Genomic DNA, 22,710 nt, shown 5'->3' with positions numbered 1-22,710 from the left:
AGATTGGATTACACCGTGAGCGTTTGTGACTGGTTGTTTTGATGTAGTCTTGCTGTTGGTAAAATGTGGCCCCAATTTTCTTCAATTCAAGACTTTTCCCTGTTTTTTTTAATTCTTCGTCCTACGTGGAGGCATGCGAGACAACTAAAAGTTATCTTCAAGAATTCAAGTTAACACGGGGTGAGTAATTGATGTATAAATGGAGATTTTGTAGGGGAAGTATTCCGTTAAGTTATCACTCTTTAAACTGAGTAAAGTGGTCAAAACAAGTAAAAAACTATGATCTTTGAAATTGGTGCACTAGCTGTCATAAATTCAAAGTGTGTTCGTATAAGGGCCTAATTATGGAACGTAGGCTGACTCTGTTTTATCTAATAATATAAACTGAAACACAATAAAACCACATGAAGTCACGTTTCTGTTAAGACAGAGCGATGACTCGTCAATTTAAATAGCCTACTAAATCAGATTATTTTTAACCCTAACCTAAACTGATCGACTTTTCTGAGCCTTTGACATTTCAGGCTGACCCCCCTCCCCCCCCCCCAGACTGACATTATTTATGTATGAGTGAATTACTGCAGAAAAATGTGCAATGGTTTGTTCACATTTTATTCACAGAAATATAAAGTAGTATGTCAAGTACATCACTTTGTACAAAATTGCACAGACTCTTCAAAACTCAGTCAGACAACAGAAACTTTAGCCTTAAGAAGTGTTAAGAAAATAAAAGGGAGGCATGAGCAATCTGTGATATGTGAGATGGGCTCTTGCAACAGACAGGCTCCACTGAGGATGTTTCATCAAGAAGAATCAATCAATTGTACATAAATAAGACTCGATAGGAAAAATGTAATTTACAACAGCTGAGGAATAAATATGTTTCAAAAATAGGATTCAAATTGGCACATAAACTGCTCCGTCCGCTCCTCGGCTGAAATTGCAATCTCACCTTTGAAGCTAAATGGCCGTGCTTGAAGAGACAGACGTTTACTCTTGATATGTTTATTCTAATTAAACACAAGTGTTGCATATGTTTGAAATACAGTAGCTGAAAGGTGGCTTATTACTGTGCACGTTGTCAGGTGTGTCTAAAATGCTTTATAGACTTTTCAGGATGTACCCTTATGAGATGGATTAGAGGATGGATACCTCTACTAGACATGAGTGGTTTCAATGTTCTTATTTAACTCTTGGCAACTTTCCTTTAAGAAAATATTTTGACTGATATTTTGTGTTGTAATGAATGAGGGCTGTGATGTATATTGTTTGAGCATTTTGAGGTGTGAAAATTGAATTATTAATTTAAAAAGCTCAGTACTCTCTAAGCATAAAGTAAAGCAACAATGTCACATTCAAGCAAAGCCATAGTACCTTTTACCTAACTGCCTGTCCACACCAGGCCGCACAAACAGTACGCAATACTGCCACCTTTCTAAAAAAGCAAGTCCCCAGTCCCTCCGATAAATGCTGGATTTGGTATAATAATATCTTCATGGCATTACTTCAAAGTGAACTCCTATATTAACAGCATATCTAATCTACACGTTATTGATATGATAAGCTTGAATACAGAACCAGCACCAGACGGAGGGACCTCGAAAACCATGTTTTAGAAACACTACTGTAGCACACCGATCATTGAAAAATATTTTGACTCTAATACACCACCACACACTCAGAGAGATAACCCGGTATGGCAGCAAATAGGAGCCACCGGGCCGCACACATACAGACTGAACATGTGCTGTTCATCTTCCAACATTTCTAAACTGATTTATAACATAACGTGTGTGTGTGTGTGTGTGTGTGTGTGTGTGCGCAGAGATATGCATGTTCAGTGTGATTCAAGCAGAGACGGTAAAGTAATCACCCGGGTTGGACTTTTTGTCATTATACGAAATGTCGACACAGGTCTCCTTGTCGCTATGGGCAACAGTCTGTTCAAGTTCAAGGTCATTTTTAGGCACTGAGACCCTTTAGGCTGTACACATTTGAAGAAAAACAATCTCCGAGCTAACACTAACACACCCATGATTGCTGTACTGACGTTAGAGTAGAGCAGAGACCCAGAGCTGGACTTTGTAGGGAAACCCTGCGGGGACCGTGAGGATATCCGGGACAGACTCAAAGCAGCTTTACAAACATTAATGGGATGCTCCCGGGAGCTCTGAGGGGAGGGGGTGTTTCTTCAGGGTCATTTCAAACTCTCAATCCTTCAGTAGGGTGGTGACACAAGCTCTGCTCCAAGGGAACTGTAGGTAAGGGTGAACAGGAAGTGGTCAGAAGAGATGAATCAAAGCCATATGGATAACTTCTTCTTGCTTTCTCCGCCTACATTCACCCCCCCCCCCCCCCCTTCTAATACTCTGCTCTCTGACATTTTTGATAACTGAGTTTGAAACGAATCATGAATTTATCAGCATGGAGACTAACCCTAACTCTGCACGCCATGATCTCACCTCCCTTCTCAAATCAGAGAAACAGGAAATTGCCTTGAAACAAAAAACAAACAAACAAAACAATGGGCGATCCAGTGATTTGGACCGTTTTCATAATCAGCAGAGCGTCCCATGTCACCTCCAATACAATACTGAACCCTGCCCTGGGCCGTTTAGTAGAAAGAGTACTGGTTCTCCACCGCCCGGGCCCTGCGAGTCCCATCAGCGTCGTGGTAGTCCTCGGATGAACCACTAGAGGCCTCCAGCAGGCGCTCAGAGCTGTTGCTCCGGCTGTGTAACCCTGCTCCTACTCCTCCTCCGGTACCTGGGTCACTGCGGGAGAGGGAGGGAAGGGCAGTGGGTGAGGAGGAGGTGCTCGAGGAGAGCGGGGGATCAGGAGGTGGCCCTGCAGGCGCTGCGATCCCAGGAGGGTGGAGAGCAGGTTGGGATGAATCTGTCCGGCAGCCTGCATCCCTGGGCGGGGTGAGGACTGGAGGCACAGTCACATCTGTGGCAGATTGTGGGAAAAAATCATTCAATTCAACTCAAAACACTTTATTTGTCCCCGGGGGGCAATGTGCAGAGGCACGTAGAGATGTACAGTAACACAATATTAGAATGTGTTTGTTTTTTTACGTGAAAAAAGCAAGGATGGATCATAGACAAAAACAAATGAGTAATAGAGATGAATCTGTGCTGCTGATAATTGATGGTTTACACTGAGGAGCTGCTAGCTAAAGGCTCCTTCATAGAGCATGTAAACACAGGCAGTGTGGGCCTCCTGTATTATGCTTTCTCTTGGTGGGCAATAACACCGACAACACTGGTGCCAAAGACACGCCTGACCAGTGTATCAGTGAAGTCTTTTACTCTGAATCAAACGCTCACTCTATGTTAATATATGGGAGTGTGTAGGTCCAGCGTTGGCGGAAACAGAGGGCCTCCTTGTGACCAGCAGGGTGTGTTGGGGCCGGAGCCACGGCCTGCATGCAAAACTGCTGCGGTATAATCGTCCACTCACTCTCCTGTACAGGAGGGCATTCATCCCATGCCAGGAGAATGCAGGGCAGGAACAGTGTTAGTATGGAGGAGGAGAAGGGGGAGGAGGAGGGGAGCAGGGTCAGTGAGTTTTAGCTTCGTCCATCTGTAAGGACAAACCTCTGCTATCCATCAACACATCTAACTTACTGGATGTTTCTAATCCCACTCTCCTATCCTTAGGTCTTAAGGAGCGATTGTCAAGATGAGACACTTTTATATTTATGACTGGCTTTAAATAACTAAGGCGGTTGCAAGATTAGTATAAATCAGTATAAGTTTCCAAACATTAGCTAACATTAGCCACCACAAGCAAGAAAGGCTTTAGCACCAAAACCCTTGAGTGTATTGAAATGAGTAAAGTTTTATTTCTTATGAATTCAACTTCAACAATCTGTAAGAAGAGGGATGTGTTAATGCTTCTTTCAAATGTTACAAAGTCATTTAAATCTTAAACAATGTAATGAGTAGCGGTCGACCACTTTGGAACTCATTGGAAATATAAAAACACAACATTTAAATAAGGAATATGTCTCTAAGCAAATGGACAAAATTCTTGTGATTTTCTAACTTTTATAAGAACTTTTTATTGGTTAATTTTATTACAACAAACAATTTGACTTGTAATAGTAGGAAAAGCAGTGACAGTGAGCCAGAATGCATTACAAAAAGAAATACAATACAAAATACAATACATAGGCCCCTGAAACCAGCTGCAGCAGACACCTCATGTAACTTCCTGCATATTCTAATGAGCCAGAATATTTGCAGACACCTATATTGTGTGTGCAGGCCCCGAACTTACTAAAGTCTGAATGCTTTGACCTTTCCAGCACACCTGCTATTAATAAAGCGCTATTTAAGAATCTAATCAGGATATAAGAAACTTTTAATAGAAATATTATGTCTTTGCATGTTAAAAAGAACACTTTCAGTGTCTTAACATCAACTGCTAAATTAAAATAATTAGAGAGATCAGCATCTACAAGCTCTCCAGTTAAAGCTACAGTCGTGTTTTCAGCTTGTGTTAGATGGTGTGGGAGCAGTTTTCATTCATGTTTTGTGTACCTGAGGTGGAGCTACGCTGCACTTGTACATAAGAGCGTAATGTGATGTCAGCAGAGCCTCCAGATTCGAGGGGGATGGGGTGGGCGTGGAAGTGTCTCAACATGTCCGACACGGTGTGGAACCACAAGTGGTGGACGTGGCACTGCCCGTTCTCATTCACCGACAAACGCAAATGCTGGGAAGAAAAAGGAAGGGGAAGAGGGGAGGGGGGGAGACAGGACATTAACAAGGGAGAGAAAAGTTTGTGTGGTTCAAAGGAAGGAAGAGAGAGATATATAGTAAAAGGTTATGTCAGGGTATGGAAAGAAAAAGACAGAAATCAGAAAGACAGAGAAGTGCTGTGTGAAACAGACACACTAAGACAGAGGTCAGGGCATTATCTGAGAGGCATCTCGCTGTGGGAGCAGAGCAACAGAATGCCAAGGCTGACACCAGAGGAAGAGGCGGCAGCTGACACTTCCTCAGCACTGCTGGCTGGCAGGATGTAATGTGCAGGGATAATATTACATAAGAGAACACAAAACGTTGACATTACTGCATCTTTTTCAGGGCCTGAACAACTCGGTCTGCTGTGAGCTGCAGTGAGCTGCAGTGAGCTGCAGTGAGCTGCAGTGGCTGCGACCCAAAATGTCCCAAGAACAAGCTTGAGTGAACTTAACTGCAGCTGGGAAGAGAGATTACTGTATTGTAGTGTAATAAATAAGGTAATTCATTATTTAATGAACACAAAATTCATCAATTCCAATTGTGATAACTGATTAATAGTTTTTTATCAAGAAAAACTAAAAAACAACATAAAATGTCAGAGTTTTCCTCTTTGTTCAATTCATATAACTTTAAACTCAATATATATATATATATATATATATATATATATATATATATATAATATATATATATATATATATATATACTATATATATATATATTATATATATATATATAATATATATAGCCCCCGGCTGAGCGCCGCTACGTTGGAGTTTACCCCGGTGGACGAGAGGGTCGCCTCCCTACGCCTTCGGGTTATGGGGGGGAAAACTCTGACTGTTGTTTGTGCCTATGCCCCAAACCGCAGTTCTGAGTATTCGGCCTTCTTGGAGACCCTGAATGGAGCCCTGCAGGGTCTCCAGTAGGGGACTCCGTAGTCTTGCTGGGAAACTTCAACGCACACGTGGGAAACGATGGAGACACCTGGAGAGGTGTGATTGGGAGGAAGGGCCCTCCCTGATCTAAACCCGAACGGTCGTTTGTTATTGGACTTCTGTGCTAGTCATGGAATGGCCATAACAAACACCATGTTCGAACATAAGGATGCTCATAAGTGCACGTGGTACCAAAGCACCCTAGGCCAAAGGTCAATGATTGATTTTGTAATCGTATCATCTGATCGGGGGCCGCATGTTTTGGACACTCGGGTGAAGAGAGGGGCAGAGCTGTCGACTGATCACCATCTGGTGGTGAGTTGGATCAAGGGGTGGGGGAAGACTCTGGACAGACCTGGTAAACCCAAATGGGTAGTGCGGGTGAACTGGGAACGTCTGGAGGAAGCCCCTGTCCTGGGGATCTTTAACTCACACATCCGGCGGAGCTTTTCAGACATCCCTGTGGAGGTTGGGGGCATTGAACCTGAGTAGGGCGATGTTCAAAACCTCTATTGCTGAAGCTGCGGTGATGAGCTGTGGTCTCAAGGTCTTAGGTGCCTCAAGGGGCGGTAACCCTCGAACACCGTGGTGGACCCCGGTGGTCAGGGAAGCCGTCCGACTGAAGAAGGAGTCCTTCCGGGTTATGTTATCCGGGAGGACTCCGGAAACAGTTGCAGGGTATCGAAGGACTAGAAGGGCGGCAGCTTCTGCCGTGTCAGAGGCAATGCGGCGGGTGTGGGAGAAGTTCGGAGAAGCTATAGAGAAGGACTTTCGGTCGGCACCAAGGTGCTTCTGAAAAACCATCCGGCACCTCAGGAGGGGGAAGCGAGGAACCATCCAAGCTATGTACAGCAAGGGTGGGACCCTGCTGACTTCAACAGAGAAAGTTATCAGCCGGTGGAAGGAGCACTTTGAGGAACTCCTGAATCCGACTAACACGCCCTCTATGGTAGAGGTAGAGCTGGAAGCTGATGGGGGATCATCGTCAATTTCCCTGATGGAAGTCACTGAGGTAGTCAAACAACTCCACAGTGGCAAAGCCGCAGGGGTTGATGAGATCCGTCCAGAAATGCTGAAGGCTTTGGGTGTTGAGGGGCTGTCTTGGTTGACACATCTCGTCAACATTGCGTGGAAGTCTGGGACAGTGCCTAGGGGTTGGCAGACCGGGGTGGTGGTTCCCCTATTTAAAAAGGGGGACCAGAGAGTGTGTGCCAATTACAGGGGTATCACACTTCTCAGCCTCCCTGTTAATGTCTACTCCAAGGTACTGGAAAGGAGGGTTCGGCCGGTAGTCGAACCTCTGATTGAAGAGGAACAATGCGGATTCCGTCCTGGTCGTGGAACAACAGACCAACTCTTTACACTTGCAATGATCCTGGAGGGGGCCTGGGAGTACGCCCATCCGGTCTACATGTGTTTTGTGGATCTGGAGAAGGCATATGACCGGGTCCCCCGGGTGATACTGTGGGAGGTGCTGGGGGAGTATGGGGTGAGGGGGTCACTTTTGAGGGCCATCCAATCCCTGTACGCCCAAAGCGAGAGTTGTGTCGGACTCTTACTGCACTTTATCACCAATCCTGTTTGTGATTTTCATGGATAGGATATCGAGGCGTAGTTGTGGAGGAGAGGGGTTGCAGTTCGGTGACCTGAGGATCTCATCGCTGCTCTTTGCAGATGATGTGGTCCTTATGGCATCATCGGTCTGTGACCTTCAACAGTCACTGGATCGGTTCGCAGCCGAGTGTGCAGTGGTTGGGATGAGGATCAGCACCTCTAAATCTGAGGCCATGGCTCTCAGCAGGAAACCGGTGGATTGCCTACTCCGGGTAGGGAATGAGCCATTACCCCAAGTGAAGGAGTTCAAGTACCTCGGGGTCTTGTTCGCGAGTGAGGGGACAATGGAGTGAGAGATTGGCCGGAGAATCGGAGCAGCGGGGGCGGTATTACAGTCCCTTTACCGCACCGTTGTGACGAAAAGAGAGCTGAGCCAGAAGGCAAAGCTTTCAATATACCGGTCGCTCTTCGTTCCTACCCTCACCTATGGTCATGAAGGCTGGGTCATGACCGAAAGAACGAGATCACTGGTACAAGGGGCCGAAATGGGTTTTCTCAGACGGGTGGCTGGCGTCTCCCTTAGAGATAGGGTGAGAAGCTCAGCCATCCGTGAGAGACTCGGAGTAGAGCCGCTGCTCCTTTACGTTGAAAGGAGCCAGTTGAGGTGGTTCGGGCATCTAGTAAGGATGCCACCTGGGCGCCTCCCTAGGGAGGTGTTCCAGGCACGTCCAGCTGGGAGGAGACCCCGGGGAAGACCAGGACTCGGTGGAGAGATTATATCTCCTCACTGGCCTGGGAACGCCTCAGGATCCCCCAGTCGGAGCTGGAGGATGTGGCCCGGAGAAGGGAAGATTGGGGTTCCTTACTGGAGCTGCTGCCCCCGCGACCCGATCCCGGATAAGCGGTAGACGATGGATGGATGGATATATTTTAAATGATATTTTAAATGTTGGTCGAACACAATAATCAAAATGAAGACAGAAACATTTTTTCATACTTTTTCAAATTTTATAAACTAAATTGAAAATATAATATAAACAAAATATTTAAAATAATAGTTGCACCCCTAATCTACCCATATACAACACATATCTTAATGAATATGACTCATATAACCTAATGCTATCTTTCCCGCGCTCTAATCGTCTCACCTTGGCTTTGCCCTGAAAGTTGAAGGTGAGGACGTACTCGCCCGGCCTCGTCTCGCTCTGACGAATCACGAAGAGCCCGTGGCTCCTGGCTCCGCCTGCCAGCACCAACTGAGCCGCACGCACGCGGGACAGAGTACCATGGAACCATGGGTAACCTGCCTAGACTGGCATCGCCATCTGACTCTTTTGCTCCTTCACTGCCACCTGAGTCAAAACAAATCAATGTCTTGTCTTTTTTTGTGTGTTTTTAAATATTCTTATGCTTTGATATTGAGTGTATGTGCTGTTACCTGCAGAAGAGTTGGAGCCCTGGGCCTCTGCGGACTGGAGGAAGCGCTCTAAAGGCATGTGGGATGGGTGCTGGGTGAAGGGGGGTTCCCTGCAACGGACTGAGGGAGCGCTGTAATGCTCTGATGCTGTAGGACACGACCTCTCCGGAGCACGATACACACCTAAACACATTTGTTATATATTTTTAAAACGTGGATTAAAAGATTTTAATCTTATGTAACAGGTGCTGCAAAAAGAGTCTTTGCTCACCCTCAGACAGCAGCTCACAGCTGCATGAGGACACCATGGAGCAGTCTTTGGAGGCCTGACCATGAGGACATGACGCCAGCTCGATGTCATCGCCGCTGTCACTGTACACAAGCAGGCAGGTCAGGGGAACCGCAAGAGCGTAAACACATGCACACGTGTCCTAACACACGACTCTAACACACCTCCACATCCTTCAAACACAAATAAACGTTCTGTTTACGTCCTGAGCTGCACCGACCCAGGAAACTGAGGAGGAATGTCAGTGGTGCAAGCTCGCCCATGTTTGTGCTAAAGGAACCAGTCAAAAAGTCCACTAATTTGATGATTAATGACTGTGTTTGTTTCCCCTTCCCTTCATTCCTGTCTTCTCTCCATTTTGAGCCAACAGCAAATATTTATCTGGTGGTTTACCCGGGGTCTATGCAGTCCTGGATGTCAGCAACCCAGGAGTTTTTCTGCAGCGAGTCGATGGTTTCCAGAATGTACTCTCCCCCGTTTTCCACCTGTGGAAGCAACCAAACACTGCGATCACACACTGAGCTCTGTTCAAAGCACCACGTCGGGGTACAGAACAGGGCAAATCCAACGATAACTCAGCAATCACCACGGGGCTAGCTCATTTTCCAACAACCTTAACTTACCTTAAGAACAAAAGTGTTGTCTTTGTCAGGCATCTCCAGCGGCATGGTGGTCCTCACCTCCACGATGGCCGACAGGGGGATGCTCACTTTGGGCTTTGAGGACTGAAGTTAACATGCAAACAAACACAGGATAAAAAGTTAACATTTAACTAAATTGTAAAAAAAAACAAATGTTCTAGTGACATGTGGTATATGACCTGAGGGAAGATCTACGAGGTTGCAAAAAAACTTCACTTCTGCTGCCACAGTATATTTAAATCTACATGTTATACATCAAACCACACCCTGATTAATAAACCCTATTAATAAATAATAACTAAGGAGGTGTTTTTGGCCCAACTGTATTTTTGATTGTTCCTTATTTAGTCTGTAAATGTTATCAGAAAAAACATAACGAGAGCTACTGCTTTAGAGGAAGTTATAATAAACAAGCGTTGTGCTCAGTGGACTGAGAAACAAGTGTTATACAAAACTAAATAAAACTAAAGATGCATCACTCCCTGGGTGGTACTGTCATTTTCCACCAGTGTAACATCCCCAAAAACCAGAATGAGTAATTAGGAATGGACCAAAGTTCAATTAAATCCTTCATTACATCCTGTAGGAGTCGACTGCTACACTTGTAAAAGTAGAAAACTTATATTTTACTACAAAGCTTTTAATTAGCGGTACAGATTTAAAATAGTTTCACTTCACCCTCTGTCTTTAGGGTAAAACACACCCAACTTCTCCCGACTCTCAAACGATAATTAAGGGGCAACATGCGGTCTGAATCATTGGCACAACTTTAGCAGCAATTAACTACACCCCCTGTTTCCTGAGATTAAATAACTCATTCAAACAAAAATAAGGCCGACATTAAAAGAGTAGAGAAGAGTTTACAAAAGATTTCACAATCTGCAAAAATGACTCCACGGCTCAGTTTTTATGCAGTCCCTTATTTCTTGTTGCGTTTTCTCAGTGAATATTCCTGCTGACCGACTGTAAGAAACACAAGAGTTTACAAGTGGACGAACACGGAAAACATCCTGGCCTCAGTTTGCCCTCTGCAGCAAGTTGGATTCAGATCATAATCTGGTGTGTGTGTGTGTGTGTGTGTTGGGAGAGGCAGAGCGAGAAGGAGGCTGACTGATGGTCTGGCAGAGGTTTATCAGCTGATCTGTCTGGAGCAACACTGATCTCATCTTGATCTGCCTGTGCAGCTGGCTGCCATCCACGCCCACAATTCCTTTCTCTGGATCAGATGTCAAAAGCCACTTCCTTTATTAAACCATTTGACCATTTCCTGTTCCTCTCTACTGCGAACATCACAAGCCCAATCTCGGTGGGAACTGTCTGCTGAAATGTTGGTGCAAACCAGTCTTAACCAGTTCACATGTGCGCCACCACACAGCTCGAGCAGCCTTTCAGGAAATAAGTGTGTAGTTGGTGTGGTCAGAAGAGGATTATGTTAAAAGACCTGTTCTATTCTGAGATTACAGTCAGAATTCTGTGAAAAAGGTTTCCATTAACAATAGCATACATGTTCACCAGCTAGTCGCTGACTTTGTCCGTCTACTGAGCAGGTCATGTACAGTTATTTGAACTTTTTCTAAAAAGGAAAGTGAGAGTAAACCAAAACGTTAAAGCTGGGGGGGGGGACTAAGAAACTAAACAAAGGGATGAAAGACACAATAAAGTTCAGAGCCGGTGATACTTCTCTGTGAGTATGTCACTACAAGCGATTCCCTCTCACATTACACATATTATTTGATCTATTGCTAAAATAAATATACTGATAGTTGAAAAAAAAAAAGAAAATCCCCAATCTGACTGAATTTACTGCAAAAAAAGCCAGCAACTAAAACCAAATGAGAGCCAGGGCAGGTTTTGTTGGATTCTTTTTGGAGGCGTAAAAGGACTTATTTCTGAAATGTTGTAAAAGTGCCATTTTTCTTATTTTTAGGCAAGTATGGTTTAAAGCTGCCTTTAAATTTTTTTTTTTTAGAACAAACAGTTCCTGTGATGTGATCCAGCTACTTTTACTCTTTAGTTATGGCATGTTACTCTAGGTGGTGTGAACAGAGAGTGGGTCGTCTCGGGGGGCGGCTGCTGTGTCATAATGCAGGCAGTTAGCGTGCTGCAGCGTGCTGCCACACCAAAGCAGCCGGCAGATTGATGGCCCTGACAGGAACGCAGCCACAGCCAGTCGGCCAGGAGCAGCAGGGCAGGAGTGAGATTTTACGAGTCAGTTTATCTTTCCGACACTGTTGATTTTGCACTGTTATGATTTGTAAGACCTGAATAAGACAGCAGTCATAGAACTTGTGTCTGCGGGGCAGGCCTGTCGAGATGTGTGGGTTTAATTAATGTGTCACTTCAGCTGTAACCGCTGCTTGGAAGTTTGTCCTAATCTCAGTTGATAATCATTTTTCCATGTGTGGACGTTAATAGAACATAACAGATGAAACTGCTGAAGCACAATTATTACGTTTCATTTCACGTTTTTGAGTGACTCACATAAACTATTTTGGTTCCTATTTCTAAGTTTGTCACTGCAGACAGTTTGCCAAAAACGAGGAGCCAATCAATATTTATCTTTTTGCACATGAAAGCGAATCTTTGCGATCTGCTGCCTCTTACAGAAATCGATATAACAGCTTCCTCTTCCAGACACTCTCCTCTCCGGTGGTCCTGTGTTGCGCCGGGACTGACACAAACGCTCCAGACAACATTCAGGTCGAGTCAGCGAGGGTTATCAGGGTTTAAGTCAAAGGTCACTGACTGGCTGCTCCTGCTACCATGTCTGATCCTCTTCACTCATCCTCCCTCTCTATCTGCGATTTCTCCCCTCCTGGGATTTTTATCTTGTGTCTACATCTCCTCTGCGATTCCTTCCACTTCCAAAGCTGGTTTACAAAGTTTTCTCTTTGCGATCTGCGGCCTCTTACAGAAATCAATGTAACAGCTTCGTCTCTCTCTCTCTCTCTCTCTCTCTCTCTCACACAGTCTCCGGTTCTATCCACCTCCCAAGGCTTCCTCCCACCTGTCCTTACCCCTCTCACCCTCTCCGCAGGCTTATCCCAACATTCCCACCAGCCATGATCAAAGGACAGTGGCAGATTTACACACACTCAGCTGCACAGCCTCGTGGCCTTCTTAAGGTCAGGGGCAATGATCTGGAAATCCCATATAGATAAATGTGAAGTGTGCATGCATACATGTGAGTGTTTGTGCGTGTGGCCGCAAATAATTTTAATTTTCATGAATTATTAATGTGTTGATCATTTTATTCAATTAATGTTTAAGATTTATTTTTAGAAGAGTTGAAAGTGTCCTCCTGCTTGTATACAGTGGCTAGACAAAATGACTTCCTCACTGCACCTCGAAAAAGTGGCTCTGGTAAAAGGTTTAACAAGATCTTGGGGACCATTTTTAAATGGACTGTGACTGTGTGGATGTCATAGACACATATGGTAATAATTTGTTTGCCTATCTGTTTTTGTTTTTGGCAGGCAGGGGTGAGTGGAAATATCTTAACACATTTCTTGTTGCTCAAATCACCCATTAACCAACTTTCAGCACTAGATCCATGTTTTCTGCCTAATTGTCCTCCATGTCTGCGCATGTTTGTGTACCTTGGGCGGTACGTAGAATTCCAGCAGGAACCGATCGCCTCCTTCCTCCCTCTTCGTCTTCCTCAGCAGCAGGCGGCACTTTTGCCACTGTGCAGCGCCCATACAGTTTGTGTCATCAGCCACCATGTACCTCAACGCTCCCTCCCTCTGGATCTCCAGCATCTCAGCCTTGTGGCCCTGGGAGCCCCTGGGAAGCCGCAGCTTTTGAGACCACTTCTCTCCCCCTGCAGCCTCCCCTCCTCCCCCTCCTCCGCCAGTGGCCCTCCTGGCTACAGAAGGACCTTCGGGTTCAGGAGAGGCCCGTCTGTGCCACATCTCCTTCACCCCGTCCACCACACACAGGCTCATGTTCCTCAGGGAGAAGCCCTTCTTGAAGCGAGCCTTTGGGTGACTGACCGACACGTCCTCTGAGCTGCGGGACTGTCCCAGAGCAGACACCTTGTGGGTCTGCTGGGGGCCTCTAGAGGCGGTGGTACCACTGCCTGCTCCATCTATCCCTCCCCCTCCGCTGTCCATGCTGTCCAGGGATTCACTTGAAGCCCCAGCGTCCTTGCGTCTCTGGTAAAGATCGTGACCGTAAGACAGCGGGCAGCCCTGGATTCCCAGGAAAGGAACAATGCTGTACTTGGGTGCTGAGTTGGTGCCGTCCTCCCCCGGCGAGGATGCCTGGCTCTCCCGGGCCTGGGTCAATGCGGCAGAGAAGCACTCCAGAAAGTGGTGGGCAAAGTGTTGTGAGAAGCTGGCCTCGGCGCCGGGCGAGTCGTAGCACGGATTCTCCAATAGGAAGCGCTGGAACTTGTCAGCAAAGTCTGCAGCAGAGGCTCGAGCATGGAGCTCACAGAACTCTCGCCAGTCTGGCAGTGGGCACGAGGAGGAGAGCTCCGGGCTACCGGGCACCAACGCTCCGTTCATTGCTGGGCCATGCCAACCCACGAGGAGAGGCTGCAGAGGAGGAAGAAGAGCACAGTGTTAGTGTGGTTGCAAGAAGAATACTGCAGCGTGTGTGTAACTGCTGGCTTTGGATCAGACGTACAACACATGTGGAACGGCCTGCATGTGTGTGATGGTGCAAAGAATAAAAGTTGTGTGAATGAAGTAGACTGTTGAACCAGCATGTGTCTCTCAAATCATTTCACATCCAAATCCTCTCCAATTTTTTATATTCCCAAACATCCCATCATATAAAATGTGCAACTTAACATCTCTCATAGTGATAACCAGAACTGAGGCAGGATTTTAGAAATTGTAACCTGTAAAACCACGTATCTCAATTCTGTTCACGAGCTAATAAAAACAAGCTTGTTTTTAAGCACATGGTTTTTGGTGGACATCAACTCTGCACACTGCGAGCAGATAATGAATCTTACAATTATTCACTGGCCTAAAAGTGTTCAAACCTAAATACATTGAGTCTAAAACACACCGGAACCAGCCTGTAAAGACGTGAAGCTCGCTCCTGTTCTCGAAAACCCCCAAATTCTCCTAGAATTTCTGACGCCATGACCTCCTTTTCATCAGTGGCAACTAAAAGCACAATCAACATCTAGAGTCCTGAACCCTTAACAGTTGAAGATTTCATTGAAGGTTTGAACAGAGTTTATAAGCAGATTCAATGTGACAACAGATCGAAAAGAAATCCAGAAAGCTCGGCTCTCCGTCAGTTACCAATTGATTTTTTCTGACAAGCACTCTGGTTATCTGAGTTATACGTGAGTTCTGTCAGAGCAGGTTAACGGCAACTTGGATTTAACACGCACTGACCATCCAGCTCCTCTTCCTTTTCTATCTCACTCGCTGCTGTTTTGAGTTTCCTACTAAAGTTACTCTCGTCCACTCATCCTGACATTCCTCAGCATGTGTGTGTGTGTGTGTGTGTGTGTGTGTGTGTTCGTGTGACTCAGGCCTCAGCCCTGCCTCCCTCTCCGGCCCGATCAGTGCCAAACCACATCACAGCACTGATAACATTCTTCTCTCTCTGGTCTTACCACCATAGTATCAGTAGCAACATCCAAGCCCAGCTTCAGTGAATGGCGTCGCACAATCAACCACATGTTGGTTTGATTATTGTTGTCTGTAAATCACGCAGATAAAAGATATTGTCTGAGTGGGCAGGCTGGGTGACATACGCACAGGGATGGCAAACACTCCCCAAGCTGTGAAAGCTTATTCTCAGAGCTGCTGATGCTTCTCTTGGCAGTTCGCTCACAAACATGCGCTCAAATGTTTGCTCTCTGCACTCTGAAACCAAATCATGCACACATTTGCACTGCAGAGTTTCCTGGAATTTCTCTTGCAAGCAGCTTTATCGTGATTTTCAAAAAGCATCCGTTCGGGTCGTATTTTCATGAAGGATTATTACAAAAGAAACTCTCCACTGGAATTAAGTCCTACACACACGTTGAACTAGAAGCCAATCTCTCTCTTTCATTCCGTCACCTTTCCTTCTCTCACAGATCTGAAACAAACAATATGCCAGATCAGAGAGAAGATAAGGATGAGGGGGAAGTACTCAGGAGTCCCAGCTCTTTGAAATCTCTTAGCTCATCGTGAGAGAAACTCTTGGATGTGGACACCTTGTGTCAGAATTTCAGAGGAATGCTGTGATGGATAGAGACGCTGGAAAGGAAAGGGTGGGATTTTAGAATAATAATGAAAAAACAGTAAAGAAAATGTCTCCCTCATCTGCATCTATGTCCCAGAGGAAGTGTTAATACTGTGGTCATTTAGCTCAATTCTGTTTCTCCTAGTGTGCAGAAGTGGGTGGTCGGGGGTCTCAAATTAAGCTGTTTTGAATGGCACCGTGTTGTTGTTGTTTTCTCCCATGTTCTGCCATCAGGGCTGAATCACAACCGGAAGCGCTTTCAAAACCTGTCGTGAGGTCATAGAAATATCTGATGACAAGCTCAGAGAGACAGGAAACAAAAAGAAAGAAAACAATTACAATTATAAAAGGTATAAGCTGTTAATAATAGCTTAATTAATGGTTAATAAATCATTTACTAACTAACACATTTTGGGTTAAAAAGGATCTGAACCAAAATCCACTTATTAACAGTTGGAACAGCAGGCTTTATGGCTTATTGGAAAATGGACTGCCAACATTTATAACTGATTTATTACCAAATAAAAAAAGGAACATCAGCTAAAAGGATTTTTCACAACCTGGCAACCTGTTCTTACTATGTTTTATGATCTATAAAGCATAAGCAAATGTTTATAAACCACTAATGAAGTTACAACTTTGAAACATTCTATAATGTCTATAATGAAAATCATTTTCCACCTTCATTCATGAATCCATCAATTATTTAATGTAAACATCCATTCATTCCTTCCAGCCACACCAAATGTGTAATCTAAACTGCTAACCATGAAGTGTTGTAATAATTATCTCACTCCCTATGTGTGTGTGTGTGTGTGTGTGTGTGTGTGTGTGTGTGTGTGTGTGTGTGTGTGTGTGTGTGTGTGTGTGTGTGTGTGCGTGTGCGTGTGTGTGTGTGTGTGTGTGTGTGTGTGTGTGTTGCTGCTGGCTGCGAGGAAATCGATATCCATTCAGCTATTTAAAACCTGCACTGGGCCAACTTTCCACTCATTCAGCAGAAAACAACAACACACAGTGAGGTGTGTTTCTCAAAACTCCTGTCCTTCCGCAGAGATGAGGATGTGCCTCTCTCTAAGGACTGACAGTACGCCGCGCACACACATACACATTCACTCATTCTGCGAGTCAGCATGAAACTTAAGCCCCGAGTCGCTGGCGGAAGTGGACAGCATTAAGGTTTTCTGAGGCTCAGCAGAAGCACCCTACACACTGCAAAGCCCAGAGGGGTATATAACAGAACTTATGATTTACTTATAACTCTGCTATAACAGGGTAACACCTGGCTGCAGTGAAGTAGAGGTGAGCACATGTGCCCTGTGACATCACTGTTGGGCAGAGGTGGGACCAAGTCTTACATTTTGAGTTGCGTGTCCAAGACAAATCATAATGCGTTCTTCACCAATAGGCGCTCATTAACGTACACGGTTCACTCCTGCTACTTGAGTGCATGCTCAGGGATTGTTTCAAACAAAGTGGATCCAGGGAATTAAGTTCCGACTTGCTGGATATGAATAGTGTTTACTTTATCTGATTCAGGATATAAATCTTTGGGCTTGGAGGAAAGTGTCAAGTAGGCTCAAGTCCAAGTGAAGTCACGAGTCATTGGTGTTAAAGTCGAGTTGCAAGTCTTTTTTGGATTTGTTAAGTCAAGTCTAAAGCCATCAAATGTGTGACTTGAATGTCATGTGATATCTGACATGGGATCTCTGCTGTTGGGTGTGGGGACACACTTCTCTGACCACACCCAACCCCACCTACGTATCAGTGATGCTGGTTGTGGTCAGAGGTAGAAGAGGCTGGAGACTTTCAGCCAGAGAGGAGAGCAGAGGACTGATGTTTAGTTACTCTTTAAGTTTATATGTTGGATCGACAAGTTACATTATCATTCATATAAAGTTCGACTTTTACTTGACAATTGTCGTATTGGTACTTTTAAATAAGGGGTCTGAGTACTTTTCCCCCACTGGAGGGGGACATGTTTTTATTCCATAGCCCAGCTGCTAAAACAATCAGTGAGTGTGTGGAGGTGGAGAAGAAAGGGAGACACACTGCAGGACGAAGGGGAGCAGAGGCACCATGTCGAGTCTCACACCCCCACGACTCCCCGCGGTCGTTTTTATGTCCATTGATGGAGCTAAAGTACAAAGAAACAAGACTGAGGGGAATCTAAAAATGTTCACCTCCATCCTTCAGGCTCCTGTATCTCGTCCCTATCTGTTGTAAATATCTACCACTACCGTGCCCCCACCTCTTCCTCCTCCTGCTGCTTCTTTACCCAGGGGAGTGGGGCTGATATCTCTGTCAGATGGTTGGGAGTTCTGTCTGTAACAGTAAACTGACTGGGTAGGAGACGGAAGAAACATTACTGTGTGGGGAGAAGCTATCAACTGCAGCCTGCAAAACACATCATACAAGAAATGTTCACTTCCATGTTCTTTGAGGAGCCCTCACAGGACTGAACTGTGCAGAGCCACAGTTACACATCCCTGGTGTTGTGGGTAGTGATGTAGAGCTACTGGGGAAGTGATGCTCCAGCCAAGCATAACGGATGTACAAGGATTTGTGTTTTTAAAGCTGTGTACACATACCTCCGTGCACTTAAAGGGATAAACACTGTATATATGTAGTTCAACAGACTTATATCCAAACACTCATGCTGATGAGAGCAGTGTTAGTTTTACGCCCTCAGTGATTGGCTGATGAGGATGATTGGTGATGTTGTGCTCCGACCCCGGGGAGTTTGGGCCCAGCAATGTTTTCTAAGATTAGCCCGCTCCACAGCACAGCACACAGCTAGCAGCACACTCAGTACAGAACAGCGCTGTACGTACCCAACTTGTTCAACGCTATGTGAATCCATTAAATATGTGTTCTTATGTAAGATGTACGCATAAGATATGTTATATCACACACGCAGGATATATAACTTGGCCTTTGGCTAAGGGAACTTATCATTTTCATTATTTTACGACCCGGTGTTGGTGTTACTGTTTATTTTAATGAATGTTATAATACTACTCTAGCTCTATATATTTAGATGTACGTGTATCGTAACACGTACACTTGGTCAAAACAACCCATTTGTACCGGGTCAAGTTAACCTGCGCTATAATGACATAAACAACCAGGACAGGAAGAAATATCCAATTAAACACTATTGCGAATCAGTTTGCAGCACAGACTCAAGTGATAGAGATGCAGAAATTGGCAGAAACATGCTGAAGGAGGACGGAAAGTAAAACAGACACTGAGACAGAAGTGAAGTCACACTGACAAAAAGAGAGCCGAGAGAGAGAGAGAGAGAGAGAGAGAAGAGGAGGAGGAGAGACAGAAGAGAGAGAGAGGGAGAAGAGAGAGAGAGGGAGGAGGGAGGGGGAGGGTAAGGGAGGGATGGAAGGTAGAGAGAGAGAAAGAGAGAGAGAGAAGAGAGAGCGAGTGAAGTAGTAACAGAGAAGTCAGCAGAAGAGAAGAGACCTATAAAGAGAGAGATATATATGGAAGATACGAGACTAGATAAGACAAGATAGATCGAGATAAAGAGAGGAGAGAGAGAGAGAGAGAGACAGACAGACAGACAGAGAGAGAGAGAGAGAGACGAAGCTGTTACATTGATTTCTGTAAGAGGCCGCAGATCGCAAAGAGAAAACTTTGTAAAGCTTTGGAAGTGGAAGGAATCGCAGAGGAGATGTAGACACAAGATAAAAATCCCAGGAGGGGAGAAATCGCAGATAGAGAGGGAGGATGAGTGAAGAGGATCAGACATGGTAGCAGGAGCAGCCGGTCAGTGACCTTTGACTTAAACCCTGATAACCCTCGCTGACTCGACCTGAATGTTGTCTGGAGCGTTTGTGTCAGTCCCGGCGCAACACAGGACCACCGGAGAGGAGAGTGTCTACCTTATGAAAGGTATCCTGACACTGATACACCCGGCTGCATAAAGCTGTGTGTGACGGATGCAGCCAGTGATGATAAACCAGACATGATGAGAAGATAGAGATTGTTGAGACTGTACACAAACACACTGTTCACCAGTCTGCTTGTGGGTTTTTCACCACTTCACAATATAGGCAGCAGGGCCTCATCACGCAGATATTACCTCTAGCAGCAGGCTCTCGCCGCTCACACACTCTTTCTCTCTCTCTTGGTTTCTCTGGCGAGCAGCGACAATGTAAATATTGAGTGAGCTCAGGCATCCATATGGCAGCCAGTGATAAAGGACGGAGCGCGTGGGAGATGCACATTCCGCCACCGACTTCAATTTCCTGTCTCTCACCCACCAGGTCTAACTAATTTCACAGATGACCACAGGCCTCTCGCAGAGGAGAAATGCTGCACAACCTGTGTGAGCATCAACTGTTACTGAAACAGATTGGGTTTTTAATTCGGTGACGCAGAGTGGAGCTGATGTAAAAAATATATCGGATAATCACACTGAGGGTGGATGACATGCATGGCTCTAGTTAAATGACTTTTTGCGATTTTCTAAATAGTATGGCTTCGTGCATGGTGTACAACTTCGTACAACTTGTGTATGTAATTATTGTCGTACAAGGTCATATTGTTGTGTGAATGAGTTGTTTGTGTGTATTAGTGTTTGCACACTCACTTGACTCAATTCATGGATTTTGAAAGTAACTGAAATATAAGTTGTTATTTATCAATAAATCATTTTTACAATTTGTTCATTTGTTGTTTAGTCTGTAAAATGTACAGAAATGAGTGAAAATGGACGTCAAGTTCTCTGAGCCCAAGGTGACGTCTTCAAATAGTTTTTTCTGTCCAACCATCATCTCAAAACACATTTTATATTTGCATTGTTAGATATAAAACAGTGTAAAGCAGCAAAGGCTGGAGTTTGATAAATGACTTCAAAGTTTAAAATGAATCAATAATGAAAGGTGCTTTAGACTTACTTTCTGCCTTCCATTGGGCCCTTAAATTACATTAAAATATTATAATATTAGACAGTGTATTTGCAGAATGAGAGAAGTACTGAAAACACTAACCTGTACCTTCGTTCAGATCACTTTAATGTCACATTATCAGAATATCACAGTGACATAAAGGCGTTCTTGTTATTCTGTCCACCCCCTGCAGAGTATATCTAGCCTGGGTGTCATACTGTACGAGCTTGTGTCAGCTTAACTTTTGGTGAAGGATTTATTGCATCTCTAGATCTGAGAGGGATGCTGCTTAAATATCACAACAACACAACACCTCTAGAGGACAAGGATTAGTTATAGGCCTATAATGAAGGGAAGTAATGAGCCATTTTCTTTGATTAGCTCACTATAAAAATCCTAACATAGTGCCAGAGACGCAGTATAGGGCTGTTATCATACATGCCAGTGATGTGAAGTCTTCTACAACAGCAGGCCTGTAATTCTGCTATAATAAGGCGTATTAGGCTTCATATTAACTGACTGTCTCATGTAGCCTATAAAAAGATACACGGGAGAAAGTCAATAGCAGGCCTGAAACAGGCCTACTGCAGGCCCAGAGAGCCTATTTAAAGCCAACAGTGGATCGTTGTGCAGGCTGCGTAATCGACTTCATGAATGGGAATCGGCTGCAGCCTCCTGCTGAATGGCTGACAGCTCCGGGTCCAGAAAGCAGGAGATGAATGAGAGCCTGCGTGCGGAGTCATGAGTCGGTACACTGATTTTGGATCATCTTGGACAGGCCTATACATCAGATCACATCAGGCCCCTGGGTGTTCTGCCAATAAAAGACTTTACCCCCTCAAGGCTATTAGGCTAAATGGATTATCGGAAAAGCCCGCTTTTACACCGCGACCCTCCTCAAGTCATCCACAGTTCACGGAGGCTGCTTCACAGGTTCAACAGCTAAAAACAAGCCGGTCGCACTTGTTCTCTGCCATCACACAGGCGATTCTTTAACGCAGGATTCATCGCGGAGGCTGACTGTGCATGGGGGTGCATCGGGTTTAACACCAAAACACAGCAGCCTCCATCTCCTCCTCAGCACCTGGAGGTGTGTTGTTGTTGTTATTACGATGCTCGCCTCTTTCTCTTGACAACACTTGCACACGAAAAGGTTCTGCAAGATGTCTATTCACAAGCGTCAGGATGGTCCAGACGCGCTAAATAAGAAATATAACGCAGCAGCGGCTCTCACCTCAATGCAGGACTGGTTTCATGACGCTGCTGTCTCTGAGAGGATCCTGGTTTTGCCGTGAAGATTTCTTCTATTCAGGATCAAACATGGTTTTTATTCCCGACCTTCATCTGATGTTCTCGGTTTATACGCACTCACAGCCGGCCAGCTCCCACTCCATCTCTCTGCTCGACGCACTGTGCTGCTGTACCTTTGGCTCTGCTGTCCACAGACCACTGACAAGTCAGAAACAAACAGATTGTTTGTTACTTCCGGAAAATACTTTCAGAATAAATCCCCAAATTGCCGGACAAAATGTTGAGGTTTTGGGGGACAAAGAGCTGCAGTTAGAGTTTTATAGTCTGGGGGGCAAAAGTCCCATTACATTACATTTTAATGGGGTTTGGTGATTTTATTGCAGTTAGGTTACTTAGACACTATTTAAAGTACAGTAGCTCTTACAGAATATTTTACAGGAGCTACCACTTTGGTACACTTGGTAATAAATGAACAAAACAGAGACAATATTCTGAGATGGATTTAATTTAAAGAACTTATCATTTTAAACCAAACAATCAGAATCAGGTTTATTTTACACATAGTAAGAGAACATAAACATAATGGCAAGTACTGCAACATTAAAGAAACATAAATATAGAATAGAAAAATGATTATAAAGAATATATATTAAAAAGAAATAGGCCTACTATAAAATATACCTGTTTCAAAATGAAAGAGCTGTATGGTTTTGTGCAGGAATGTGCAAAATAACATTTTAGTTCATTAGTCATTTATA

General features: G+C 44.7%; 1 protein-coding gene across 1 annotated transcript; it reads right to left on the bottom strand.

Annotated features, from left to right (window-relative positions):
* Positions 1 to 591: 591 nt before the first annotated feature.
* sh2b2 (SH2B adaptor protein 2) lies at positions 592 to 22,132 on the bottom strand. The gene is given in 10 exon segments (XM_029446815.1): positions 592 to 2,949; positions 4,548 to 4,722; positions 8,398 to 8,556; positions 8,558 to 8,601; positions 8,688 to 8,849; positions 8,938 to 9,038; positions 9,349 to 9,440; positions 9,579 to 9,680; positions 13,196 to 14,137; positions 21,936 to 22,132. Coding segments are annotated over 9 exon segments (2,082 nt in total). The 5' UTR covers positions 14,108 to 14,137; positions 21,936 to 22,132; the 3' UTR covers positions 592 to 2,614.
* Positions 22,133 to 22,710: the final 578 nt, after the last annotated feature.

The sequence above is a fragment of the Cottoperca gobio genome, chromosome 13 (genome assembly GCF_900634415.1).
Source record: "Cottoperca gobio chromosome 13, fCotGob3.1, whole genome shotgun sequence".
Classification (NCBI taxonomy): domain Eukaryota; kingdom Metazoa; phylum Chordata; class Actinopteri; order Perciformes; family Bovichtidae; genus Cottoperca; species Cottoperca gobio.
This window is presented reverse-complemented; position numbering and strand designations above follow the sequence as displayed.